Below are 27,526 nucleotides of genomic sequence, written 5' to 3' on the forward strand. Positions count from 1 at the left end.
AGTCACTGGAGTAAAAGTAAAAGTCTGGTTGCACCCACAGCATTTTATCAGGAAATCATCAGAACTTTATCAGTCACTAATACATCATGCAACCTTAATATCTTATTTTGTCTATTGTGGGACCAAACCAGCTAGTTAGGTTTCCTACATGTGCAAACTGGATGAGATATAAGCCTGTAACATTGTTTTCCTCAGCTGCCGGCAGTGGTGGATGTTTGCCATCGAGGCCAACCTGAGTGAGATCAGGGAGCAGCGGCGGCGGGGCAGCTGGGACTTTGCGTTGCAGCGGGCCCGAGACGCTCAGACCTACACCAGCCTCTACTTCAGAGGGCTCAAAGGAGTCCCACTGAGTCCTCAGGAGGAGGTACTACACTATAAGTCCGTGTTCAGACTGGCATTAGCTCTGCATGAAAAACTGCAGCCCTCTCATTCATTTGAATGGGAGCAGTGTGTTGAGACAGTGGGGGTGCCAACACAGGCTTATCCGGCAATAAAGTTCAACCAGGTTCTTTTTTCTCTTTTTGTGGTTCTGCTGTCTGATAAACCTTTAAATACAATAATGTGTTACTCCAACTAGACTTCCAGGACTAATGCAGCCCCTTGCATTTTTATAATGCAGGGGAAAAATGCCAATACCCTCTAGTTCCAGCTTCTCAAATGTAAGAAAACTATCACTGTGATGACCGTTTTTCACAATTCTCGCCATTCTGTAGACTAAATAATTAATTGATTAACTGATGAAGAAACATTAGCCTTAGTTTTATTTCAGATGCTGTAAAGCACTTATGAGGTGGTCAGTGTGGTATTTTGAGATGATGTACTTCCACACACTCGCAAACACACATTACTGAACTGTTCTTCACATTTGTCTTTGTCAACTAGAGTGAGCTGGAGCGAGTGGAAGAGGAGCAGACGTTGGAGGAGCTGCAGAGTCTGAGAGAAATTGTCCACGACTGGTTTCGAAAGCAGGAAGAGATTGCAGAGGTGAGAGTAGATGACTCATACAGGTAGTCAACAGTGCTTAAAACAGAATTTCCAAACAAAGACTTGACTCCTGCACACTGTCAGCACTTAAATTCATTAAGTAGCTACATTTTGGTCAAGTGACCTTCATCAGGCATCTTAAAACAGAATTTTCAACACCTTAATGGTCTGTGTGGGTCCCAAAGAAGCAGAGGCCAGGAAGGAAAATGACACAAGAATTACTTCTCACAATGATCCTTAAAATTTCACTAATCTCCTAAATGTGTTATAGTTTCAGCCTGTGTTCTCTATCTGTCTCCTCTCCCAGAATGTGCGAGAGCCCAGCAGCGACCCCCAGCCCTGTTCACCCACCACATCCATCCCCAAGAGCGGGAGCTCTGGAATGATCCAGTACCTGCAGTCTTGGTTCCCAGGCTGGGGCGGCTGGTATGGAGATTCCCAGGACCCAGATAGGGTCCCTGAGGAGCTCCTTCCCAGTCCGTCCTCCTGGGACATTCTGGGTGAGAGACTGACTCCTGTTTGGACAACATTTAGCATCTGTCTTCATCCTGAGTTTGGTTCCTTTATAAGCTCTGGCAGAAGCTGCCATTAAGTGATATTCTATTAAATTAACTAATTGCTAAAATAGGTGAAATAAGGCACAACTATAATAAATGGTGGTTGAAATCTTATTCATATAGGGACATGCAAAACAGATAGTATAACATCGATACAGCTGCTTGGACCCCCAATGACTGCTGACTCTGATGATGTAATGCTTCTCCAGCAGAGACAGAAGACTTGTTCGACCCGTTGGAGGACTCTCACACTCTGAACACGTTCACCAGGCGAGATCACCTATTTGCCCGGCTAGAGTTCTTACTGGAGAAGGGTGGAGTCACTCTCTTCCACCAGGATCGGAGGGGGGAGACACTGCATGAGAGTGGGGTCATCCAGTTGGAGTTTTCAGGTACGTAATAGCAGTGTATGAAGACATGTTCCAGTGTCTTCCTCCTTTTGAATGATTTTAAAGAAATGTATTCATTATGTTGCAACTTAATTTGGAAAGGTTAAAGGCCAATAATTCAGTTTTGTGTTCTACAGCGACTAAGATGTTATGGTGATCAACTGCTTCCTAATTTTACATTCTGTTATTGGGCATTTCAAAGACCACTGCAAATAGGTTAGATCCTCTGTCTCAAACAGATTCAAGAGGTTGTGGTTGAACCAGCAAGACCCTCAAGATGTCCTGTTTTCAGAGCCAAAGCAGCTCAGGCTCCATCATTTTAATATAAAAAACTTAATACTGCAAATTTCATAAACATTCTCTAATATGGAATAACAAAATATAACAGAGGCAAAGTCACCACCTTTTTACCAACATCTCTAGCATGTGTCATTGTCCCTTAGCTTCAGTTTTACCAATTTACAGGAAGTTCAATGATTTTGATTATCATATAAAGTGTTAGCTGAGTTTACACTTCACGCTGTTACTTGGGAGGCTGAGTAGTGTGATCCCCCGATAGTTGGAGCACATCTTCCGGTCCCGTTTTTTGGAAATGTGAACCATCACCCTGGTTTGCCAGTCCACAGGCACTGTCCCTGATCCCCATGTGACACTGAAGAGGCATGCCAGCCATGACAGCCCACCAACGCCCAGAGCCTTCAGCATCTCAGGGCAAATCTTATCCACACCCAGTGCCTTGACACCGAGGAGCTTTTTCACTACCTCAGAGACCTCTGCCATGGATATGAGTGAGGCTTCCAACTCTGCCTCCTCCATAGAGGGCATGTCGGTCAGGTTTAGGAGATCCTCTGAATGATCCTTCCACCGTCTGACAATGTCCTCAGTCAAGGTCAGCAGTTCTCCAACCCTGCTGAAATCAGCCTGGACTGAGTTGCCTGTTGGTTTGACAGAACTTCTTTGAGGCCAACCGAAAGTCCTCCCATTGCCTCCCCAAACTACCCCCACACCTGGGTTTTTGCTTCAGCAACCACCTGTACTGCCACCCTTTTGGCCCTTTGGTACCTCTCTGCTTCAGGAGACCCCTGGGCCAGCCTGACCTGAAAGGCCTCCTTCTCCAGCTTGATGACCTCCTTCACAGCTGGTGTTCACCAGTGGATTCTCAAGTTGCCGCCCAAACAGCCACCAATGACTTTCGTTCCACAGCTCCACAACTGAGGTTCTGAACATGGCCCACTGGGATTCTGTGTCCCCAACCTCCTCCAACATGCAGGACAAATTCCCTCCGGAGGTTGAGGTTCAAGACCTCAGGGACAGCGGCCTCCACCAGACGTTCCGACTCCACCCTCACTACTCTGTTGGGTCTCCAAGGTCTGTTCAGCAGCCTCCTACACCACCGGATCTAACTCACCACCAGGTGGTGATCAGTTGACAGCTCTGTTCGTCTCTTTACCTGAGTGTTCAAGACATGCAGCTGCAGATCTGATGACTCAACTAAAAAGTCGATCATTGATCTTTGGCCTATCAAATCAAGAACTGCTAAGAAACAACCAGCCTTTTCCTGGCTTCAAGAGAAAACCAGGACTTGCATCTAAAATAAAACCCTAACTTCAGTCTCAGCTTCTTCATGAGAAGATTTTCAGTATGTTGCTTAAAAGAAAGACATTCATCAAACCAAACATCAAGATATTTATAACAGGCACCAACATGTTTTCTCTCCTTGAGTTGTCACAATGTCAACAGTGTCTGAGTGACTCATCCACAATAACTACAGCTTCTTTATTAATAGTATTATGAAAAGGAGTGTTTTCACTATCAGTTTCATTCTTTCAGTCATGACTGTTGGCTCAATGTTTGGTGCCACAGCAATCCCTGGCCTTATGTTACCTTACATAATAAGCATTTCATGAACACATTTGAATCCCATGCAGTGAGGTATAGTATCAGCAGATACTCCGATTTGAAGTTTTACAATTGTTATCGGGAGAGAAAAACTCCCCTGCATGGGTCTTCTGTTATTTTTGTCCCATGTGCTGACATGATACTTACTAACTGACTCAGAGCATGTGTGCTGATTGATTGAGTTTGTTGTGACTCTTCCATAGGGGTAAAGGTGATTGTGGAGTCTCTCCCTCGTTCCGAGTCCTCCCTGCTGTCTGTTAAGCTGGGTGGTTTGTTCCTGAGAGACTTGACCACTCAAGGCACCATCTTCCCTGTTCTGGTATCTCCCAAAACGGTAAGCAGTAATAAAGGTGTGCCGGAGATTCAAAATATGAAAGATAAGTATATGATATATACAGTAGTTTCTGCTGTATGTTGTCATGCTGATCAAGTCTTCCATCAATTATAGGACAAAGTCGTGGTTGCCATTCATCAACCGTCTGGGCAGTCCAGTAGCTCCGGTAAGGTTTCTGTTGTTAAAATTTATCAGATAATATTTGCTTGATCTAAACAATAGTAAATTATATTTTCTCTGACATTGTAACTACCTTAGAGCCATTACAGTATATAACTGGGAATAGATTGACTTCAGAGAGGGGATTTTGTTCTTCAGTGTATCAGTATTTCTGCTCAGTTAGCCGTTGTGATATCGGCATTTTACTCAACATGAAAGCTATTTTATTTACTATGTGCTTGTGCTTACTGCTTTTTTGTAGCTATAGATATTTTTCATTTCTAAAAAATACACAACATTATTACTGTTGCTTTTTCATCACATCTAAAATTATGAGAAATAATGTATTTTTTTAGTTTAAGAACCCCAGCAGAGCAGCTGCTCCACACTAAACTCCTATATCAGCTTCAGGTTTTACCTGTAACGTTTTAGTGCCTTTGAATATCATGTGTAACATCAGATTTGTAAACTGTCCACAAAATAAAATGTGTGCATCCTGGTTATAGTTCAATAATAATACATTGCATTCAGCACCAATGCTTGGAGCACTGAAGTGGTGAGCAGAAAAGAGGGTGCAAAAACAGGGCATGCATTGTGATATTCTGCCCCCCTTTACCATCGTCCTCATTGATTTCCATCACAGCCAGGTTTTCAGTATTTTTAAGTTAAGACAGGTTTGTAAGTTTGTATCCTGTCATGCTGTTTTCCTTTGCTGCTCTGTGGACAGTGGGGTAGTATGAAAAGGCTGCTGATTCGACTGACAACAAATGGTTCAAACTTGTGTAGGAGGCATTACGAATCATCAGTATGTTCACTTCATCCAACGTTTTCAAATTGTGTGGTGTAATGACAGTTTCAGCCTTTTTGTCTTGTTTACAATGTTTGTCTACATGTTCATGTTGGATTTGGGAATAATCATGTTTTTGAGGCAGTACAAGTACCAGTGCACCATGCTTCCTATAGGTGTCACTGAAAAGTTTGTCTCTTAATAGATACTATGTTTGTCTTCTTTTTGTGTTGTCAGGATACAATGCAGAGTGCTCATCGCCACCAGTGTTTGAAATGATTTATGAGCGTAACCCTGTGAGGTGTAAGTTTGAGAGAAGACTGGAAGTGAACACTAGTCCATTGAACATCATCTATAACCCACAAGCAATCAAAAAAGTAACAGAATTCTTCTATAAAGGAAGAGTTCACACCTCAGGTAAGTCAGCAGGAAACATACTACAATGTTTTGTCCTTGTTGGTGCGCTGACAGATTTTGTTTGAATGGTAATGAGTGACCTGTTAGTTGGTGTTGTTTCTACAGATATATTTAACAAATAAAGTAAGGGTTGGGTGAACAACAGCACTGATAAAGAGAACTGGTAGTGTATCGTTTAAGGAATACGGCAGTGTGTAAGCGAGTGAGTGGTTAAGTGAGAGAGTGAGTGGCAGAAAAGTGACGGTGAATGCGAGCGGAGCAGATGTGAAGGTTAACAGTAAGTTGTCAATCTGGCAGTAAATGTACAATACAGACTACAGTGTGTCAGTTAATAAATGCTGCAGCTTCTCAAGACCAAGAAAAGTCACGTCTGTTTTTTCCCCATCTGCTGGAAGAGTGAAGGGGGTTACCTCCAAAGTTAGCAACAATGGGTTCAGCCTAACCTGACGACACTAAACAGAGAAATGGAGATTGGAGAAAAGTGTGTGACTGTAAGCTTAAGCAACTTAAGCAAATATTAAAAATGGACACTGAACAATAACAGTAAATGGTTCATTCAAGAGTTTATCCAAAGTTATTCTTTGAGTAAACAGATTAAGTGTGATGCAGTGCTGCAAGATATTGTCAAGGAAATATATTATTCCACTTGATGATTTATATTCTTGGCTTAAACAGTATGGCAAAGTTGTGTCCAAAATCTACAGAGCCCGCCAGGGGTTGTATGGTAGAAACAAATCATGGGGTGGATATGTATACACTCAGTGTAACTATTTGTGTGCAGTAATTAATAAATTGTACACATGGATTAATAGACTGTGTAACTAAAACAAATAAAACTTTTATCAAACTTTTTCCAATCTCAACAATGAACTTTCATGGTTCACAAAGTATTGATGTAACATATACAGTAATTATTGCATATATTTTTCATGTAATCTTGATTGTTCATGAATACATCAGAATACCATTGTAGATTTTTTGATTTTAAAAATATTTTTTCTTCCCTAGGTTTCGGCTATCAGTCAGAGTTAGAGCTGAGAGTGGCAGAGGCTGCCAGGAGGCAGTACAACAAACTGAAAATGCAGACCAAGGCAGAGATCCGACAAACTATTGATCAGCTTCTCGTGGGAGAATTTATTGTAAGAGAGATTCAATGGATAATGACATGAAGAAATGGCAGTTGAATTACTTCTAAATATTGCTGATGTCTCGCTCCTGTAGGAAAACAGTAAACGTTGGACCATGAAACTGGACATCTGCGCACCCCAGGTGATTTTCCCTGATGACTTCCAGTCAGGAGACCCGATGTTAGTTGTTGTTGATTTAGGCAGGATTCTTCTCACAAACTCTCAAGGTAATATCATCAAGTTTTTTACCTAAAAATAATATGAAAATACACAAAAATAACTTAATTCTTTTGAGGTTTATTACTCATCTCATACATGTTGTTTTCTTTGAAGATGACAGTAAGGCCAGCTCAAAAGCTGCTCAACCTGAAAGGGAAGACATGAGTGATGATGAGTACCAGACACCCCTCGCCACTCCGCCAGATTCTCCACCTCCTGAGCTAGACCTGCCTTTGAAAGAGCGACTCAAAAGCCCTGAACTTCCCAGCCTCAGATCCCCTGAAAGTACACAGGCCTACAGCAGAAAGCTTTATGAAAAATACTCCTTGTCCTTTAAAGACCTGCAGATAATGGTTGGTCGCTATAAGGACAACTGGAAACATCTTCAAGAGAGTGAAGTAGGGCCTACCCATGTGGTGGAAAAGTTTAATGTGCTGCTGCAGCTAGAGCAGAGACTGCGTTACACATCAGACCCTCAACTCCCTGGGGCCGTGCTGTCAGGAACCCTACCAGACCTCAAGGTTCATATCAACCTTGAGAAGATGACCGCCCTTAGGAGTTGTCTGGCAAGGCTAAGCAGTCCAGCTGTGAGTGAAGGAGACAAAAGCCAAGAGAAAGGCCCAAATATAAGGTCACCTGATCCTCTTACCCTCCGTCATGACAAGATCTTTCAAAGGGAGGACAGCTCTTGGAAGCTGCAGGGTTCTGCCAAGAACCTAACACAGAGTGTGATGACTTTAGAACAGCACACACGGGAAGTCCTGGTGGAATCCCGTCTACTGTTAGCTGAATTCAACATTAACTACATGCAGCTCGGTGTGGAAAGTGATGGCCGCTACATATCTGTTCTTAAGGTATTTGGCACAAATGCTCATTTCGTCAAGCGGCCTTATGATGCTGAAGTCTCCCTGACTGTCCATGGTCTTCTGCTGGTGGACACCTTACAGACCTATGGCTCAGACTTCGACCTCCTTGTGGCTTCTCATAAGCATCTTAGTTTTGACATACCCACGGGCAGCCTCCGAGAGAGCCAGCCATCTTCCCCTGTGTCGCCTGATGGCAGATCTCCTGAACATCAGGGCCACCATACTGAGTCATACTCTGGTATGCCCACGGATAGAATCTCTCCCCTCAGTCCCTATCTCAAAGACCAGGAAGCCCTAATTAAGCTTGAATACCAGTTTGTGAGCTCAGACTGCCCTTCTATGAACCTGGACAGCTCCCTTCAGGTTACAAGCATGCAGGTCAATAACTTGGACATTATTCTCAACCCTGAGACAATGGTGGAGCTACTCAAGTTCCTCCAGAAGTCCTTCCCCAAAGAAGAAAGCACCTGGGCATCGTCAGCACAACAACATACAACACAACCTGACAGTGAGGAAGAGGGAGAGACATATCAGGCCACCTATGACCAGAACAAAGAGCTAACTGTGGAGATCCACCGCCTTAACCTGCTTCTCCTTCGGACCGTGTCCACTGGTACTGTCCTGGGTGCTGAGAAGAAAGGGTTGAAGATCGCTACTGCCAGTATCACTGGCACCAAGGTCAATGTGTCCATGGGCAGTCGGTTGGACATCAATGGATCACTCGGGTCTATGCAGTTGGTGGACTTGACCCAGGAAGGAGGCCGAAGCCAGTTTGTGGTCAGCATTGGCAATGTAGAGGACAGCTCCTCAACTCTTGGCGGATTAACATTCCTTTCTGACACAGGAGGTTCTCCCTCAGAAGCTTTAAATTTCCGCCTTTTGGAGAAAACACAAGGGGAGTGTTCCTTGGAACTGCAAATGGCATCCTTGCACTATAACCACTCAGCCAAGTTCCTGAAGGAACTGAGTCTGTCTGCCAATGAGGTAGAAGACAATTTCCGCTCCATGTTGAAAAGTGCCGCCACCAAAGTGTCAACAGTTCTTGCCACTAAGACCGCAGAGTACAGTGGTATGGTTTCACTCTTTGAAACTCCCTCACGCAGAAGTCGAACTCAGAGTCAGAGCTGGGCTTATCCATTTGAGGATGAAGTGGACATTCCCATAGAGGAACCCAAATCCACCTTAGACACATTCTTGGTGAAGCTGACTCTTAATATTAGCATTGAGTCACCAGTTGTGTCCATTCCCCGTAAACCTGGACACCCTGAGCTATTGGTCGGACATTTGGGGAGCATAACAATCCACAATTTTGTTACTGGGCAAGATTCTGAAGGAGAGAGGCTACAGGTGCTGGTAAAGGATATTCGGCTGTATTCACTCAACTTGAGTCATTTGGTTTTGAAGAAGACACCCAGAGGGGATAACGCTGGAAACATGTCACCATCCCGCAATGGGAGCACCAATCAGGATGAACCACAGTTAACACGTCATGACTTCTTTGAATCCCTCAGCCGAGGAAAAGGTGAGAATGTCCCAAATGTTAAGGATAGCCGTATTACAAATGCCAAATTCTAGGTACTTTGTAATGCAAATAATGCAAGCATACATTTTTATGCAGCTTTTGACACAAGTTCACATAATTTATTTTCTTCACCAGCCTTCCATATATTGAAAGACACTACTATACAGTTCACCCTGGAGAAACTTCCCATTGATGAAGATACTCAGTTTATCTTCCTCACCACCGAGGAGCCATGGAAGAGCACAGGCTTACTGAAAATTGAGGGAAAATTCGTCAATCCTGTTCAGGTATACACTCATATATACATCTCAATACTGTAAATTCTCACATATTAGCTGGTATTCAAATAATGGCTACGTCTCAAAAACAGTCTCAGTCTCAATGAATGCCTCGTAAAAAATAAAGAGGGATCTGCTTTTACTTTAAAGGCCACAAGGTAAATTCAGTAAACCGCAGCACCAATTCCATCAGTACAACAACACAGTCATGTCATACTCAGCGCTCTGCTGCTCACAGGCACTCTTCTGAACAGAAGTACTGTCTTTATTCACTAATTAATTCTAACTTCTTCTACTTTGCCGTTTTTCACATTGCTGTTAATGTTGTACCAGCAATGAGGATCAACACTTCCTGCAGATGTTTAACATTAAAAGGCTACTAGAAATGAGATTATTTCCACTGAGCAACTGGGATCACTTACATTAACTTATCACTGAAAAAAAACAGCAAAGTGAACAACTGGAAGTATTTCTTGAGTGAAAACTGTATGTCTGGTAAAAAGAGAAATTCAGAGCAACACAGTGTGAGAATGATATGACAACTGTTGTATGGTAATGTTGTGGAAATGTACATTATTTTGAATTAATCTAGACAACACCTAAAAACAGAGGAAGTGTTGAGTTTGCATTACAGTGAGGCAGACAGAGAGGCTGCTTCCTAAAATATACTAGGAAAATAAAGGATTAATACATGTCTCTTATATAAGCTTGTTTCAAATAAAGGCAAGGTTCTCAGTTAATATAAATTAAGGTCCCAGACACTATTTGAGAATTGTACAGTATGTACACTATGATTAATGTACATAGCAAGTCAAAGTAACTTAAGATGTAGCATCCTTCTTACAACTATCTTAGAATATGATCTGGGATCGGGGAGTTTAAAGGCCATGTACACCGATGGTAAACCTGCTACAAATGATTTTGGTTACTCAGAGGCACGGAAATTTTATTTCTATAGCACATTTCATACCCAAAGACAACCCAAAGTGCTTCACAGAGTACACAAGCAAAAGCACAAAAAAGAAATGATAAAAAACAATAATAGTAAGTGAGCAAAAACAATAAAACAAACAAGCAAATAACAAAAGCAATGGTAAATGGGTAGGTGTTTAGCTTGGATTTGAAAGTAGTCTGCATCGTCTTAAGTCTTAGTTCATTCAGCAATTTGTTCCACATTTGACCAACATGGAAGCTAATGGATGGAACAACCAGTAATCCAGAACCAGCTGAAGTCAGAGGTCTGCAGGGTTCGTACCGGGTCAGGAGATCTGATATGTATCTTGGACCTAAACCGTTCAGTGTTTTATGGACAAATAGTAGTATTTTAAAGTTGATTCTCTGAGAAACTGGTAACCAGAGTTCTTCGCTCAGCACTGTTTAGGCCTCTACAGACCAAGCTTAATTGATATCTCTTGTTTTTTTCAAGTAGTAGTTTAGATCCCCCCTTATCATCCTGCTCAAGTTGAAGCTCCACCCACCTTCAGCTTGAGCAGGTGAATCAGGGCTTTCACATTAAATTTTGACTGGTTATTACTTGTATTAATATTTGACTCTTTGGTGATAGGTGTCCCTGTGCAAGCCTGTGTATGAACAAGTACTCCAGACACTGGACAACTTGTCCCTGATTGAGGAGCAACGGGTCACACCCAGCCAACCGCCCACACCCCCACCACCAACTCCTTCCTCTACCAGACCTCACCGCTTTCCTGACCCCCAGGGAGGGCTGTTTGCAAGGGACCCTCCCCATATCAGTTTCTCTCATTCGTCGCTCTCCTCACCTTTGCCTCTTCAGTCTCACAAACCCACTGTTCACTCTCCTTCATTCACTCAGCTGAAAGTCACCTTACACGTGGCGGAATTGCAGGTCCAGCTCAGTGCTGACCTGACTCAGGGGTCCCAGGGCTTAGTCAGTCTGCGCTTCCAAGACCTGGAGGGAGACTTTACCAAAGACCACCCTCACTTACTGGCAGTCCAGTTGGCTCTGCGTTCACTGCTCATGGAAGATCTCCTGGAGCAGAACCCTGACTCAAAGTACAAACATCTGATGGTGTCCCGTGGAGCTCCCAAGCCCTCCACCTTTAGTCCAAAGGAGTACCTTTCTCAAAGCTGTCCATCATCATCCAATGCTTTGTACCCAGAGATGCCCCGCTCACTGCCTGCCCACGTGGAGGAGGCCCAGAATGTCTTCCAGCTCTACCAGAGGCATCCCAGCACCCCTTCAGCTAGCAGTCGCAAATCCAAGAAGGACCCGGACTGTCCCTGCACTCCACCGCCCTCCCCTACCCACCATACACCCTCCCCTCAGCCACCCCCAGACTTTGATGACTCATTAGTTCATATTAATGTGTTGCTGGTGGACCAGAACCACCCAGAATTCAAAACACGCTACGGCAGTGTGGGAAGAAGTGTGGATGTTGACTTTAACTGTCTGGACGTTTTAATCACACTACAGACCTGGGTGGTTATCCTCGACTTCTTTGGTATTGGCTCCACAGCCAATAATCATGCAGTGAAGCTGTCAACTATGTCACCTCAACCTGTGCCAGGACATCCTCTGTATGAGTCAGACATGTGTGAGGATGAGGCAACGGATGTCGTCAACACTAAAGTGGACCTTAAGGTAGGTCACTGGACCAACAACCGGGCTGAACAAATAGTATGATTCAAGTTTGCTGTAATTCATTTACAGAAGAGACAAATGTTGTTGTAGATACTGAATTAAAATATTTCTGTTAATAAGCCACACTAGTGGTATTGCTCCAGCGATGACAAAGTCAGTTTGTCGGTTGATCCATCGACCGCTGTGGGGCAGACTGAAATATCTAATCAACTATTTGAAGGATTGTTATATAATTTTGTACAGACATTCATTGGCTGTAGAGGATGGATCCTAATGCCTGTGGTGATCCTCTGACTTTTCCTCTAGTGCAACAGCTGATTGATGTTTTTTTTCAGTGAACTATATGAAAACATGGAGATAGATTGCCATGAAATATTTAATAAATACCAAAGATGGCCAGGTAATAACTTATGCAAAATGTTCACACTTTTCTCTGGAAAAATTGTAATTTTGATTCTCTATCTGTCATTCTCGGTAAAGCTTTAAGAATCAGTGGTGAAGTGAATAGTTAATAGATTAGAATCAGCTTTATTGTCGTTGTTCAAGAAAACAAAATTATAGTGCAGCTCCCAAGACACAGCGTTGATAAAAAATAAGTGCTTAAAGGAGTCAGTCATTCTGGAGAAAGATCGTTGATATTTGAACTAAACACCCAAACAAACACACCCTTCTCTTCATGCTCCTTCAGAAGCTCTGCCCCCCAAATTCATGGCCGCATATTGCCATGGCAACAACCAAAAGAGAAATTGGTGGAATCCAGAGCGATGCATTGGCCATAGAGTCACTTCTGTTGCTCTCAGACTTTATCACGGTGGAAAAAAATTTTTATCTCATGTGAGCACAGCAGTCCGTCCACACTCTCCACCTCTCTGTGGCCTCCACACCTCTCACTCGACCTGTGTTCAGTGTCTCTGTCCAAGCAGCCGTCTGTCAGCCGTCCGTCAGCTGCAGCTCCTGTGAGTCATGTCCTCACACAGACAGCTGCTCTGATGACTTCCCTGTCCTGTGCACAAGCACCAACGCCCCCTGCTGATTGGCTGGAATAGTGTTGTGTGGCTCGCTCCAAGCCATTTTGTTTATTTCTCATTTACAGAGCCAAGGCTGAGTATGAACACATACAGGAAGGACAGCTAGTGGACTGTGAGGAGATATTTGCTGAATTTGACAAAAAGTGTTTTGAACAATCTTTCTGCAGAATCACTGACTCTACTTTTGAAACACACCACAATAGTAGTTAAAAACAATAATAGTTTGAAAACATCAATAAAAAAAACCATGTTTGATGACTAAACTCGCCCATGTTTTCATTCTCAGGTTCATTCATTGTCTCTTGTGCTGAACAAGAAACTCAATGAGCTTGCCAGAGCTAGTGTGTCTAAATTATCTGCTCATCTGGAAATGTTGGGTATGTATGAAAACCTTCAAAATGACTTTTCTAAGATAAAATCATTTTCTTTTATGTGAAAAGGTTGACTCCTGCTACCATTCATGGTCTGAGGTTGAATGTTATCACATTATGTCTAATATTTCAGATGGTAACCTGGCATTGCAAGGCAGTTTAGGAAGTTTGTCCCTGAGTGACCTGACCCCACATGGGGATCTCTACCGAGAGCGCTTCACCACACGAGGAGGGGAGGCCCTCATTTTCAACATCCAGAAGTATGTATCACAGTATTTTCAATAGAAAAAATACTCAGCAAGATACTGAAGAACATGGGACGATTGTCATCTTTTGGTCACCTTTGTATTCTCGTCCTTTCAGGTATGGCCTGCCTGATCCTTACCTGGAGCGGGAATGTGACATCAAGGTGTCCCTGCAGATGGCCTCAGTGCAGTATGTCCACACCCAGCGCTTCCAGGCCGAGGTGGTGGCCTTCATTCAGCACTTCACCCAGCTACAGGATGTCCTAGGCAGGCAAAGGGCTGCAATGGAGGGCCAGGCTGTGAGTAACCTGACGCACCAGATGGTTTATTACACAGAACTATCTGAGAAGTCGTCCTTGGAAACTCTTTGGAAAAGGGCAGACACTTTCAAAAAGTACTTGGGAAGTGATTGGATGAACCATTTGTCTGTCACCATCTTACATTTTTACCTTGTGAGGCAGCTGAATTCTTGAGATCACATGAGAATCCTCGTGGGTCGCTGACTGGTCTCAACCACTGCTTAACTTGAGTCTTTTGGGCATTTTTCCTAGATATAAATAGATATAAGTAAAACGATTTTTTGATCATCAAAATAGATGCCGATAAATTTTCTGTCAATCAGCTAATTGTTGCAGTTCTAATATTTTTATGTATTTTACATATGAATGATTTCTCAGCTGTTTCCTGCTCAACTCATTGTCTAAATTGAATTTTTTCTGCTTTTTCTTCTTTGCTCTCAATCCATTTCACTTTCTCTTCTTATCATTCCTCTAAATCCTGTCCTCAACTCTTTCCACCCTCTGTTTCCTGTTTCTTCCTGCAGGTGCGGGACCATCCTCAGCGGGCATCAAGGGTTCTGCTGGATATCGAGGCAGGCGCCCCGGTTATTCTCATCCCGGAAAGCTCACGTTCACCAAGGGTCATTGTGGCGAACCTGGGCCAGCTGAGAGTGCAGAACTGCTTCTTGCCCGCTGGGGCTCATGGAACCTTCTCGCTGAAAGACAAGGTAGAGAAACTCACCATGGCACATGCCTTTTTCCCTTCTCTGGTGAGTCACACTGCCCATTCATCCATTCTAGCATTTTGCCTAATATCACTGCATTCGTTTATGCATGGTAGTACCCAAGTTTTAAAAATACAGGTTTGCCTCATGCCACTTGGGTTTTGAGACTATCAGCACACGAGCCTGACTCCCTGGAAAAGCAGTGTGTTTATATATTTATATATCTGAAATGCTCAATGAATACAGCACTGCCTGATTGTTTACCAGAAATTGCAATTACTAACTAAACCTCATCAACTTCTCTAATTGTCTTTAGTTGTGTTGCACTGTTATTTACACAAGGTTTAAAGTCCCTCTCCTTCCCTCAGTTGGATGTTTGGGCTTCACTGTACAGAATGTGCAGAGTTTGATACCAGAAGGCTGATTTCACATTCACGTACTGATGAAGCAAAGTTTTCTTTGCCAGTCTTAAATCTGAGTTTAAGGGGCGCACCTACGAGCAGGATTTGTGACATCACAAGTTTGGAGCCAATTGAGAGCCAGTATATAATTTATATAAGTGTAATGTGGAAACTTGAAACCTTCAGTGCACATAATAAATAACAAATAATAATATACTAATTTGTACCACACTGTTCATTCATAGTAAAACTCAAAGCACTAACAAAAACAGGGATTTATTCACCTCGTATCGTACTTAACTTAAGTGGATCAGATGCTCCGGTTCAAGATGAGACCAAACTTTTCTGTGGATGACAGTTTTTGAGCCATGACAAAGGCCAGAATGTGGCCTGCAACAGACTTGTTTTTAGCCCAGCCAATCGCTTACGCCTGACGGAGATCAGATATTTCTACATGAGTATGTGTGATATGTAGATATGAATGTCGAAACCATGATCAGCCCTCAATAGAAACGGGACCCTGTTCATGCTGTCATTTATTTGGTAGTTTAGTGTATTTTGGAAGGAGAACACAAGGTAAATGTTGTGTTGGTCTTTCATCTGCATCTTTTGTTGTCTGTGAAGAATTTTATACTGCATGCACATTCATACAAGGATCCATCCCATTACAAGGTACAATCGCATGTTCTGCTTTGGTGTGGAAAAGGATTTCACTTACACTTTTAACTTATACCATCTTTCAGTGTGCCAGAAACTTTCCCACTTACACATTTGACAGATGACAGTATTTGAGAGTGTAGTTGTGATGAAATGTTGTCCAGCCCTGGTTTGCAGTTTGTCTGTTTGTGATTGGTTTTGTGACGGGCTGTGCGTTCAGTTAAACAGGTGTTGCATGTATTTTTTAAAAGAATACACCAACTTTCTAAGCTTCTCGATCATGTTTGGTTGTATGACTCCTGTGCACCAACACATCTGATGTTTCAGATGGCAATGCTTTTTAAAAAAGGGGAGACATTTTTGTGAACTTCTATACCCATAGTTAACCACTTGAAAAAGGAGAAAGTAATAAGATCTTGCATCCCTGGGAGAGATGACATTGGGTTAGAAATGTATAGCAGAAGATCATCTGCATATTGTGAATCCTTACGTCATGTACTATATGTAGTGATAAGCTTACTGGCAAAAGTTGGTGTATTGTTTTGATACAGTTTGATCTTAAAATATCAGTGTTTGTTGAATTTTACTTTGCTGTCATTGAGAATGTCTTTGTTTTGGATCAGAATGTTCAAAAATGCAATATAATAGTTCAAGTAATTACTTTCTAAAAAAACATTAAGTCACAGGTGTGTTGAATTGTTTTTTCGGGTTTAGGAGATGAAATGAGGTATAATGTCATTGAGTTATTGCTTTTTTAAAAGGGGAATTTAGTGAGCTATCAACATTGAAATACCTGTTCTCTTTACCCACATGCCCCAGCCCACCTGATCCATTACTGAGTTTTAGCACTGTCCTCCACTGTTAAGAAGTTGACAATGCTTTTGAAGTGATGAGGGATTAGTAAGGTCTTTCCAGTAGTAAAACACAGCATGGAAACTGAATCAATACTATTTATCAAAACCATATCAAACCCCCTTGATAAATTATGTTGTTTTAGTTTGTTTAGCCCCCTTTGAAAAGTGATAATCTTGCTTTGTGTGTATGTAATAATCATATTGCTAACTTCATGTGTATGACTCTTCTTTTCTTCTCTGTTGGAAAAAGGAACGTGTCCGGAGTGCAGCAGGGAGGAATAGTGAGCAGGAGAAGCCCAGGACATCCCCCTCCAGCTCCAGCTCTTCGACAGGGTTCACCCTTGGCAGGCCACAGCCCCCAGACCCAGCGAGGGCCCCTGAGGAGGATGGCCCTTACAGCTTAGGTTAGCTTCACTGGGGAGTTTGAAAGAAACCAATATGCTGCATCTGCAAGTACTTAATAGAGTTGAAAGATCTGAACTTGTGCATGTCGATGATGATAAGAGGCAAAGGTACCTGCTTTGAAACACCGAGCCACCAGGATCACCTGGAACATCTCTTAACAAATTAAACCAAAGAATGCAGTCTGAACTGAGTCTTCCAGGTTTCAGAAAAAGTCAGGACCCTTGTTTCTTGCAATCCCTCTCTCACTTACCCCACCTATGTACCTTGTACTTAAAAAAAGATCATTAAAATACAGTAGCTGTTAGTGCCACATGTTCTGTTCTTTCCTCATTAGAAGACCATGTGTGTCTGTTGGACTGCATCGCCCTGGACCTGCAGGAGATGGATATCTTTGCTGCAGAGCGTCTGCCCTGTCAGCCCTGGGAGAGTGTTGGTAACCCTCCTGAATCCTCAGACCTCATCTTCCCTTCGTACTCTGTCCGTCGCACTGGAGACAACCTGCTGAAAGACTGCTGCCGCCTCAAGCTTAAAGTGGAACGCAACCTGGACAAGTAACCCCTGCTTTATATCAGCAGATATTTATAGTATAGTTTCCATCTATTCATCCATCAATTTTAATATCTTAAACACGTCTGTGCGTTTGTTTTAAAAATGGCAGTAATGATCATGTCACCACTATGTTGCAGCATTTTAAAACTGGCTCCCTTAGTTGAGCGCTACATATACAGATCAAAAGAAGGTGATACATATTTTAAAAACTGACCATGAAGGGGATGACATTATTCATAGGTGGACACATTTATGTCATATCTGTATATTTATTTATTTTTTTCCTATTGGGTCAGTTTAGTATTAGCTAAACTAGCTTGAAGCTTTATGTCCATTGTACAAAGTATTCAGGTCATTATAGTATTTTGTCTTTAGCATCTCTGTGTCTAAAGCATTGGTTCCCAAACTTTTTTAGACCACAGCACCTTTTCAAAGAAAACTTTTTGTCATTGCACCCCGAGCCACCAAACCCCCAGTATGACATGCATATAGTATGAGTGCACCTTATGACCTTCTTCAGACTCAGTCTTGTGTTCCTTGATGTTCTCAGGGAGCTGAGCCATGCAGTGCCTGACATGTCCATACACGGCAGCCTGTCGTCAGTACACTGCTGTCTGGACCTGGAGCACTACCAGCTGATCAGAGGGCTGCTGGAGAACAACTTGGGAGAGCCTGTTGAAGAATTCCTGCGACCCTACAACCTGCAGGACCCTAGCACCTATGTGAGGAATCGGACAAACACACACACGCAGCATTAAAAATGATGTTTTATACCAATTTAATCACATCTACTGGTTGAAGAATGTTTCATTAAAATAGTTAATTTATATTTTAAGCATTAATCAGTTATTGCAGCACATTTGCAGCAAGTATTTAGTTTGCTATTGTTGATAAAATCACCAGATTGGCAGCAGACTGACGTTGTGCTAGAAACAGATGTGGTTCTAGTAGCGGCGCAAAGTCTAGGACCAAAATACAACAGCTGGCTTTGCACTGCCTCACTTGCATCAGTCTCCCACCTGTTTGTGCCTCTCCTTCCACCTGTGCATCGTGTGCTCTGCGGCACCAAAATACAACACAGACAGACAAAGAAAATACTAACATGGCATAGTGCTGCTTTTGCTGGTTGTTGTGCCGCTACAAAAATTGAGCCCAGAGTGATATGCAGCAACAGTCCACTGCCAGAATCAAACCACTTGGCCTGCTGGCTTGGTCAGCTATGATGAGAGATATCCTATAGATAAGTACTCTACAGGACATTCTGTTCACTCTTTGCAGGGAGATTACTATGATGTTATTGCCCGTTATATTTTTAACTGATATCATACAGGTACATCAGCCGTTTCTAAAGTTTTGTTAAAAACAAGCTGCAGAAAGTGGCCCGCAGAGAGCTTCTAGTTCACAATATATTAATATATTTATGGGGTATTTTATACCTCTCTGTCGCTTGATCAATGATTCTTGTCTATTTTATGAGATAGTTGTAATTCTTTCCTCATTTTCAAATAGTTCCCCTTATGTCCTAGTTCTGATGTTGTTTTTCTTCAGACGGTGTTAAGTGGAGACGTCTACACCAACTTGACATTCCTGGTGGACATGATGGACGTCAGTCTGGAGCTCCTGGACAGCCCCAAAGCCAGCAAACACAAACACTCACTAGCAAGGTTGGCCGTCTCTGTCTTCTTAGAGCCCTATAAAAACATTTTATATGCATTATTTATATATGATGCACTCTGGAAAGCAGCCACAAAAGGAATCTCACTGCTATAAACTGTATGTTTAAGGCAGGTGAACTCTTAAAGAGTAACTTAACATCAGGCTAAAAAGCAGTGTTTCACTGTCCTTTCTGCTTATAAGTGTCAGATCTGTTTCACCACTGACCGCAGCCAGCGTCATTGATGGGTTTGGTTAGAAGTGAGTTCTGCTCTACCTGAACCCGACCCTGGAATACACATCTACATCACTGCAGCAAGGTCAAAGTAAAGCCACTAGTGGTCAGCAGAAACAAGCTTTTCAGCTGCTGATACATTAATCTTTAAAGGAAGCGTATCTTAAACCAGCAGTCAGCTGTCCATATGAACAGAGAAAGAGGTTTTCCTCGCTGTAATCATTCCTCCTGTTCATACTGGATATTAAAAGATCCTTCAAATGTGCTTTAATGTAAGCGATGGAGGCCAAAATCCACAGTGTGTCCACACAGTCAGTTAAAAGGTGATGTGAAGCTTATATGAGGTTTCAGCAGTCTGAGTTAGATTTTTAATTGAGGTTTAACAATATGAGAGAAAGTAAGGCCTGCTGCAATCCTCTGCAGTTACTGTATGTAATTACAGTTTATTGAACTTTGAACATTGCCACACCAGTAAAGGGAATTGATGAACATTTATTGTCAGTGTTTGCAAAAATGTTCCGATTTTAGTTTTGTATTTGTTCTCATGCTCAGGTTTGACTTCATGAAATCCAAGTTGCTTTTTGAGAGTTTCTCCAACGGATCCAAGTCTGTCAACCTGGTGTCTCACTCACTGCTGGCATATGACACTCGCTGCACTGGGCCGAACAAAACCACCAGTGGAGCTGATGGGGCCAGGCACAATGTCTTTGACTGCATCCTCCAGCCCTCCAAAACCGGCACTAACCGGGCATCACTGCAGCTGGAACTGCATTACAGGTATCACTGGAGTTTTGAATTTGAATTTTCTGGCACATGGAACATTGTCAGACATCGGTAGAAATAGTTACGACATGTTAATAAACCGTTAGTTATGTAAGTTTTGTTCGCTCTTCCTGCAGATCCACGCGTGACTCCTCCAGCTTCACGATGGTCCTCAACAACCTGAGGGTCTTTCTCATCTTCGACTGGCTCCAGCTGGTGCGGGACTTCCTGCGGTTGCCGACGGAGAAGGCATCGGGTGGTGCTGAGACTCGTCAGCGCTGGCCCAGTAACACCAGCACTGACTCGGGCTCTGGCACTACCATCACCGCTACTGGGGCCGTCATGCCAAAAACAGTCAAGAGTGGTGTGGTCACCAAGAGGTCCACGGTGCCGGTGACCCAGGACCACTGCCTGGAGGTCAAGATCAACGTCACAGGTCAGAGAGGGATGATCAGTCACTGAGAAGACGAAGTTAGTCTAGAAAGTGACCAATCCAGTGGGTTGCTGAGGTAGGCGGGTAGTCACCTGGTTTCGGCAAATTAATAGCCCACCTCAGAGAGTGTGTAGCCCACGTCGGAGAGTGATAAAGAGGAAATGCTGTTGATCTCTCATTTATCACCATATTCAGTGACCTCTACATAGTCAGAGGCTCCTGCAACATAAACAGCAACTCCTAAATAGTTTTCATTGTTTTTACTGTCATTGAAAGTGGTGCAAATACATTAAATACTGTGTACAGTCCACAGACTCGTGGTCCAACTCAAACTTAATGGTAATTAATGTAATTTGATTAATTGGAACTGATGCGCTTAATGTTGGTATTACAAAGCATAAAGCAGCTAAAGGTCAGAAGTTCAGACGTACAAAACCAGTTTTGACCGGTACTGTACATGACATCATCTTTTTCAAACAAGTGGGAAGAGCTGAGAGAAATAAATAAATAAATACAGAATTCTCTTATGTGAAAGAACTAGAACAGAAAATGATGGATCCATGTAGGACCCCATCACTCAAAGTCGAGAGCTGACTGAGAACATTTTCAGAGACTTTAAGTGTCAGACTGTTGCTGTTCTGTCAGCTGATATAAAAACATATGATTAAATGTGAAATACGTCACCCATTGATGTCACTCATTGGTTTGTGGACTCCCGTTTTGAAGCCTCAAGTTTGGCATTTTGACCGTCGCCATCTTGGTTTTCTGAAGCCAGAAGTGACCATATTTGGACGAGAGTGTGGAGCTGGGGAGGAGCCCCCCAGGGTCCAACTTGTCAATCACAACGTAGCCACGCTCTAAAGCATACGCTGCTTTATCGTCTATTTTCCTCTAAATGGGACCATAATTTACACAATGGACATTATGATGTGTTGAAGAAGACTTGAAACTAGTGATTGAGACCATAAACTCATTAGGAAAGTGTTTACTGAGGTAATAAATCAAGAGAGAAGTAGGGTCATTTTCTCATAGACTTCAATACAATCAGACTTCTTTTTGGAGGCAGTGGAGTCGCCCCCTGCTGGCCATTAGAGAAAATGCAGGTTTAAGTCGCTTCTGCATTGGCTTCAAGCTACCCGCTTGATTAAATAACATTAAATAACAAGTATCTTCCTGGATTGTTTCCATATTGTGGAGCCTGTCCAGAATAAATCATTCCTGAAGGTCATGCCTAATATCCTCGTAATAAAATCTGCCCTTTGGTGCCTTCACTGCTATGTATGAGCATTTATTTTCCACTGTCAAGATGGCTAAAGGTGACCACAGACTGCAATAGAAATGCAGGTGACTGACGGTGCTCAGCGGCTCTGGTGTGTTTCAGTTTACACTCTGGAAGTGTCTGACAGGCGAGATCCAAGTGTTCTTCTCTGCTCCGTTGGTCTGTAGACTAGCTACCGTATCATCAACATGGCTGTAAAGTGCTCGGCCACCCTCCGAGGTACCTGGAGGACTTTGATAAGTTGAGTTTAACATAAAGTTGAGTTAAAATACTATTCATCTGAATGGGAAAAAATCTGAAGAAAGTATTTTTCTGTTGAAAATGAGATACTGTTTGTTGACGTTGAAACATGATAAAAGCACAAAGGACTATTATAAAAGACTGATAATCTAACAACAAGGAATTGTTAAGTAAACAAACATCTTCTTAGAGACAGTTAGTTGACTGTACTGTTCAGCACATAGAAAGGGGACGTCATGTTATCTGAGTTGTGATGTTACATCACTGCCACCTGCTGGACAGATACAGACACAGGTTGACTAATTATTTGTTGTTGTTGTTGTTATTGTTGTTGTTGTTTTATATGACCTCTTAAATGCAAAGCCTGAAATTGTCTTTTGGTCTTCAGGTACAGAATTTGTGGTTGTGGAGGACTCGTCCTGTTTGGATACCAACGCCATCATCCTAAAAGGCACCACTGTCCTCACCTACAAACCCCGACTGCTGGACAGACCCTTCTCTGGCAGCCTCGCTGGAATAGAGGTGACATCACTCACCTGCATACAACATGACTACTCAGGCTGTTACTTCCTGTACTGATATCATTTATGTCAAGGGTCAGCAATTATGTTCAACCATGGGTCAGTTTTTACAGGATCTTTCATCGGGGGGGCTGTTAAGCTCGATGGAAATGCAGGCTGTATGTTTTGTTTAATTCTTTTAAGTTATGTAAGAACCATATATATATATATATATATATATATATATATATATATATATAACCATGATATTACTGCTTCTCCACATGAGGGGGCAGTGTTAGATTTACATGAGCCTTGTGTTTATTTTGTTATCTACTGTAGATTTGTGACAAATTATGTAAAAGTGTTGATGTAAAGAATGAAAGTCAAAACCTCGGCTTTGTTGAGGAGACCTTGACGAGAGGTTGCAGCTGCCCAGCGAGAGAGAGCGAGTGGCTTTTTGTAATCTTGGACACCATCTCTCAGGTGCAGTCAGCAGGCTAGTTTGAGATGAACTGGACAAGGACAAGATCAGGCGGCTGCAGCAGGAAAGTGACAAATAGCTGCAGTCAAGTCGAAAAGTTTCCTTCTAAGTACAGAAAGTCAGAGAAATCTTTAGATCAGATCCCATCAATCACTTCATTAAATGTTAGATCAGTCACTGACAATCTAATGATGTTCTGTGTGATGAGTGTAGCCTATTAAAATGAACCATGACAGAGTTTATTTACAAACAAAAAAACTAAGGAGTTTCTATAAAACATCATGTTTGAGCTGCCAGGTTCCTGCTGGAGGGAACCAGAACACAACTCACTGCTGCTAGTGACATTACTCTAGTACTAGTTGTACTTGTACTGCGTTTTTACATCCTATTATTGCTAAACTTGAAACGACTAATTGTATTATTGCTACTTCTGCAAATAGCACTATTGCTATTGATAAAACTGCCACCAGCAGTAAATGTGGTACAACCACAGCTCAACTTGTGGGTTGAGTCTGTGATGTGGGATTATTACAACCTGCAGCAGTACTAACAGCTCACCAAACGTCCAGATCACAACACTGTTAGCTTTGACTCAGAGATGTCTCGTCCCCTCCAGGTGTTCTCGTGTCGGCTTGGCAGTGAGCAGGAGACGGCGCTGTCCATCATCGACCCGGTCAATGTCCAGGTGGAGCTGTGTGGCAGCCCCACGTACCAAAGCAGCTCAGGTCTACTGGACGCCTTCAATGTGGAGGACATCCCACCGCTGCTGGAGGTCAGGAGTTCAGATGTGCAGCATGTGACCGTCACTGTGGAGAACTGGGATCAAACAATAGAATAGCATATAAATCTACACTGACTGTATTCTGCTCTATTACATGAGTGTTAGTGTAAAAGTCTCTGTCTGATGATAAAAAGTCATCAGTTTAACAGAAATGTTACATGTTCCAGGCCTGAAAGGGGCTCAAACTCTGAAACCCATCATACAACTCAGTCGTGTGTTTCATTAAATTCTCCCTGACTGTAAATGTTTGCATCTTTTAAACTCCACACCTGCACCTTGTAACATATAATATAATATCTATAATATAATCAGGCTGACATAGCAGGTGATGTCACTCCAGTATTTTTCTCTGACTTGACATACAACCGTTTCACAGGATGACCAGTACTCCCATTACTAGTGAAGTGACTTTGTCATGTAAACTGGTTTCAGATCCAGTTTCCTGCTCTGGACATCAGGCTGTCCTACAACGACATTCAGCTCTTCTTGGCCATAGCGAAGTCCATCCCTACCGCCAGCACGCCACCATCCTCTGACTCTGACATCACCAGTACTGAACCAGCTGCTCCACCCAAAGACAGCTTCAGACAGAAGACTCAGGCCCTCATAGGTATGGAAAGATGTTTCCTCCCAAAAAAGAATCAAATCAAAAGTACAAATATTATCGGTGTCCAGAAAATGTCAAGATGGTTTAGTTGGACACATTCTGAAGAGTCTGTTTGTAGTCCTGTTGGTCAGTTACAGTTACACTAGTAGCTCTTCATATGTGTGTCACCCTGCTGCACATTTGTTACAGTCTATTGTCAGCAGGGGGCGCTCAGGACCGCCGGTTGGGACTTTAAAGATTTTAAAATGAGTCAGTAACATGAACTTGAAAAAACTTTCTGTTCAGCAACATGCTGCTCTTCCACAGCTACAGATACTATCATCATCATCATCATCATCATCATCATCGGTGTCTGTTTAAAATATTTTAAATTCTCCTTCAGTATTTTATTCAGTAACTGTCCAGAAACATGTGTCTCCACAGCTGTAGTTTTATAACACTGTGATGGCTGAACATGGTTCTAGTCTATGAGAGACATGCTGCGCTGCGTTCAGAGGCCTCCGAGCTGCTCCAGACTGACGTGGCTGCTGGAGTTTGTTACGTCCCTCCAGGACGTCCTGTCTAGTTTCCTCAGACTCACAGTTTATTTATCATTTCAAGGGATAGCTGAAAAATAAATCCAAGTTTATATATTATATTTATTATTCTTGTTTAATATTTGATGACCCCCGCAGGGCTGCTGCTACAAACCACTGTATGACTGTTATTGTGTTGATGGTTACTGTTCTCAGATGATTTGATTTGTTTCCACAGAGGGTCAGCTGACTCATTTACAAGAACTTGGTTTCAAGAAAGACGACTGCAAACGAGCTCTGATCCACTGTAAAGGTGAGTCAGACCTTTAACACGGTTCTCCACACCTGGTGACAAAGTCTTCACCATTATTTAATGAAAACCTGTATAAAGACTGACTAGTTTGTGTGTGTGTGTGTGTGTGTGTGTCTCAGGCCAGCTGGACCAGGCTGCTAAGTGGCTGCTGGAGAACGCTGAGAACATCGCGGGCCATCGTAGAGCCAGAACTGACTCTGGCTCCAGCAGCCACTCGGCTCCTCTGTCTGGGGTGGAGGTGAAGGCAGAGAGCGTCTGCATCTGTTTCATAGACGACTGTCTGGACTGTGACATCCCGCTGGCTGAGCTCACCTTCTCCAGTAAGTACACATGACTCACCTCAAGAATATTGGGAAGTAGTTTCACTTTAACTGACAGCTGGTTGTAATTATGAAAGATTAAGCGGTTCCTCTGTTTACTTCAAACATATAGCATGTGTCTTTATTCATTATATTCTATCATATAAAGAAAAACACCCAAAAATAATCATAAAAACTGAAAAATCACTCCAAGTATGCCAGGGGAAAAGACAGACCAGTATCATTATGAATCACAGCTTAGCAATAAATGACATATCCAGGACCTTGATGAACACCCTGTCTGTCAGCCTGATAGTGATGTGTGTGTGTGTCACTGCAGGGCTGTATGTGCTGCAGCGCATCGGTTCCACCCAGGAAGGCAACGCCAGCTTCACTCTGTCTGGAGACTATTACAACAGAGAGCTGTCAGGTGAGAAGAGTCACTGGTAGCATTAAAACATGCAGTGATGTGTATTTATTGTGTTTCAGACAGATTAAAACCTAAAACAGCATTTCTCAACAATAAGATGTTGAACGGTGAGTGTGTTGAAGTTGGAGTGTCACCGTCATACAGTTTCGACATCAGTTTAAAGCAGCAGAGTAGTAATCATTGGGGCAAGTGATGGATGATTAGTTTAAGATCCTTGAAGGCTTTTATAACTCACATCTTTATGTGTGTTCTCCAGGCTGGGAGCCCTTCATCGAGCCCTGGCCCTGCTTCCTGTCCTGGCAGCAGCAGGCGGCCGGCCGTCTCCACCCTCCACGTCTGAAGATGGGAGTAAGAGCCAAGCAGAGACTGGACATCAACATCACTTCTGTCCTGCTGGGTGAGTAAAGGCTGCAGGTAAACAAACACGTACAGCTTCCTGGACAGAGCTGAACGTCTTTATCTGGCTGTTACAGAACAGTACAACACCACCAAGAGCTCCTGGATGGCCGACTACTGTAACGAGGAGGATCAGACCTCCCAGTCTTCACCCCCCCTGCCCTGGGTGGGCTCCTCAGTCGACCCACCCGTCTTCGGACAGAGTGAGTTAAAACAAAGTATCACAAACAGATCACTGGGTAGTGAAGAACCTCTTCACACAAATAGATTGTACAGCAAATATAGATTTTAATGGATTTAAAAGCAGCCATGTGACGGGACATTTCTCCTCCAGTGTGAGTGATGTTTACTATAAACAACCAGCTGTCTCATGAATTACTGAGCTTTTCACTAACACATGGAAAACATGTGGTATAACTCCAGTTATAACTGCAGTCATCCTTAAAGTGTCTGGATGATTAGTGGAGCTCGTGTGTGTTCTTCCTGTGAGAGACTTGGTTGATGGGTTGCAGGCAGAACCAGAGCTACTGCAGCCTTTTATTATGTTTATTTATTTAACTCATGTTCGCTAAGAAGTGATGATCAATCAATTAAATGAACAAAAAACCCTGAAACTTATCAGCCAAGTTGTTCTGTGCGTCAGTCTGGAGTGAATGGACTTGTGATCTGCTGGTTTGCTGAACATGTGTCAACAGACGGGAGACGACTTGAAGCGAAGCATGAACTGAACTATCGATGACGGTGCTGATTGCGACACAGAGTAGAGGATGAGGATGATGAAGCTCTAACCCTTCTGTGTGTTCCCTCTGCATGTGTCTGTGTTGTGTAGTAACTGTCTCTCTCTGCTGTCAGGTGCTCCTCTTGCTCACCTTAGAACTAGGAGCACAGCCAGCTTGACCTGCCTCGAGCAGCAGATTCACTCCAGAGG

General features: G+C 42.8%; 1 protein-coding gene across 8 annotated transcripts in view; it reads left to right on the plus strand.

Annotated features, from left to right (window-relative positions):
- The window catches only part of vps13d (vacuolar protein sorting 13 homolog D), a 65,678-nt gene that overhangs the window by 12,599 nt on the left and 25,553 nt on the right, over positions 1 to 27,526 (plus strand). For 3 of the 8 annotated variants that reach the window (XM_067591157.1, XM_067591156.1, XM_067591158.1), the window contains exons 10-40: positions 196 to 364; positions 883 to 984; positions 1,292 to 1,484; positions 1,751 to 1,933; positions 4,033 to 4,163; positions 4,278 to 4,329; positions 5,347 to 5,526; positions 6,535 to 6,665; positions 6,748 to 6,880; positions 6,987 to 9,260; positions 9,396 to 9,547; positions 11,103 to 12,158; positions 13,473 to 13,563; positions 13,691 to 13,817; positions 13,921 to 14,101; positions 14,626 to 14,850; positions 16,968 to 17,121; positions 17,457 to 17,673; positions 18,222 to 18,393; positions 19,220 to 19,335; positions 20,112 to 20,336; positions 20,459 to 20,757; positions 22,662 to 22,795; positions 23,874 to 24,029; positions 24,471 to 24,648; positions 25,399 to 25,473; positions 25,593 to 25,793; positions 26,113 to 26,202; positions 26,459 to 26,599; positions 26,676 to 26,801; positions 27,451 to 27,525. In XM_067591157.1, coding sequence (XP_067447258.1) covers positions 196 to 364; positions 883 to 984; positions 1,292 to 1,484; positions 1,751 to 1,933; positions 4,033 to 4,163; positions 4,278 to 4,329; positions 5,347 to 5,526; positions 6,535 to 6,665; positions 6,748 to 6,880; positions 6,987 to 9,260; positions 9,396 to 9,547; positions 11,103 to 12,158; positions 13,473 to 13,563; positions 13,691 to 13,817; positions 13,921 to 14,101; positions 14,626 to 14,850; positions 16,968 to 17,121; positions 17,457 to 17,673; positions 18,222 to 18,393; positions 19,220 to 19,335; positions 20,112 to 20,336; positions 20,459 to 20,757; positions 22,662 to 22,795; positions 23,874 to 24,029; positions 24,471 to 24,648; positions 25,399 to 25,473; positions 25,593 to 25,793; positions 26,113 to 26,202; positions 26,459 to 26,599; positions 26,676 to 26,801; positions 27,451 to 27,525 — 7,739 coding nt within the window. The remainder of the gene's footprint in view (positions 1 to 195; positions 365 to 882; positions 985 to 1,291; positions 1,485 to 1,750; positions 1,934 to 4,032; positions 4,164 to 4,277; positions 4,330 to 5,346; positions 5,527 to 6,534; positions 6,666 to 6,747; positions 6,881 to 6,986; positions 9,261 to 9,395; positions 9,548 to 11,102; positions 12,159 to 13,472; positions 13,564 to 13,690; positions 13,818 to 13,920; positions 14,102 to 14,625; positions 14,851 to 16,967; positions 17,122 to 17,456; positions 17,674 to 18,221; positions 18,394 to 19,219; positions 19,336 to 20,111; positions 20,337 to 20,458; positions 20,758 to 22,661; positions 22,796 to 23,873; positions 24,030 to 24,470; positions 24,649 to 25,398; positions 25,474 to 25,592; positions 25,794 to 26,112; positions 26,203 to 26,458; positions 26,600 to 26,675; positions 26,802 to 27,450; position 27,526) is intronic. The other 5 variants (XM_067591161.1, XM_067591162.1, XM_067591159.1 and 2 more) reach the window with 4 other exon arrangements.

The sequence above is a fragment of the Thunnus thynnus genome, chromosome 6 (genome assembly GCF_963924715.1).
Source record: "Thunnus thynnus chromosome 6, fThuThy2.1, whole genome shotgun sequence".
Taxonomy (NCBI): domain Eukaryota; kingdom Metazoa; phylum Chordata; class Actinopteri; order Scombriformes; family Scombridae; genus Thunnus; species Thunnus thynnus.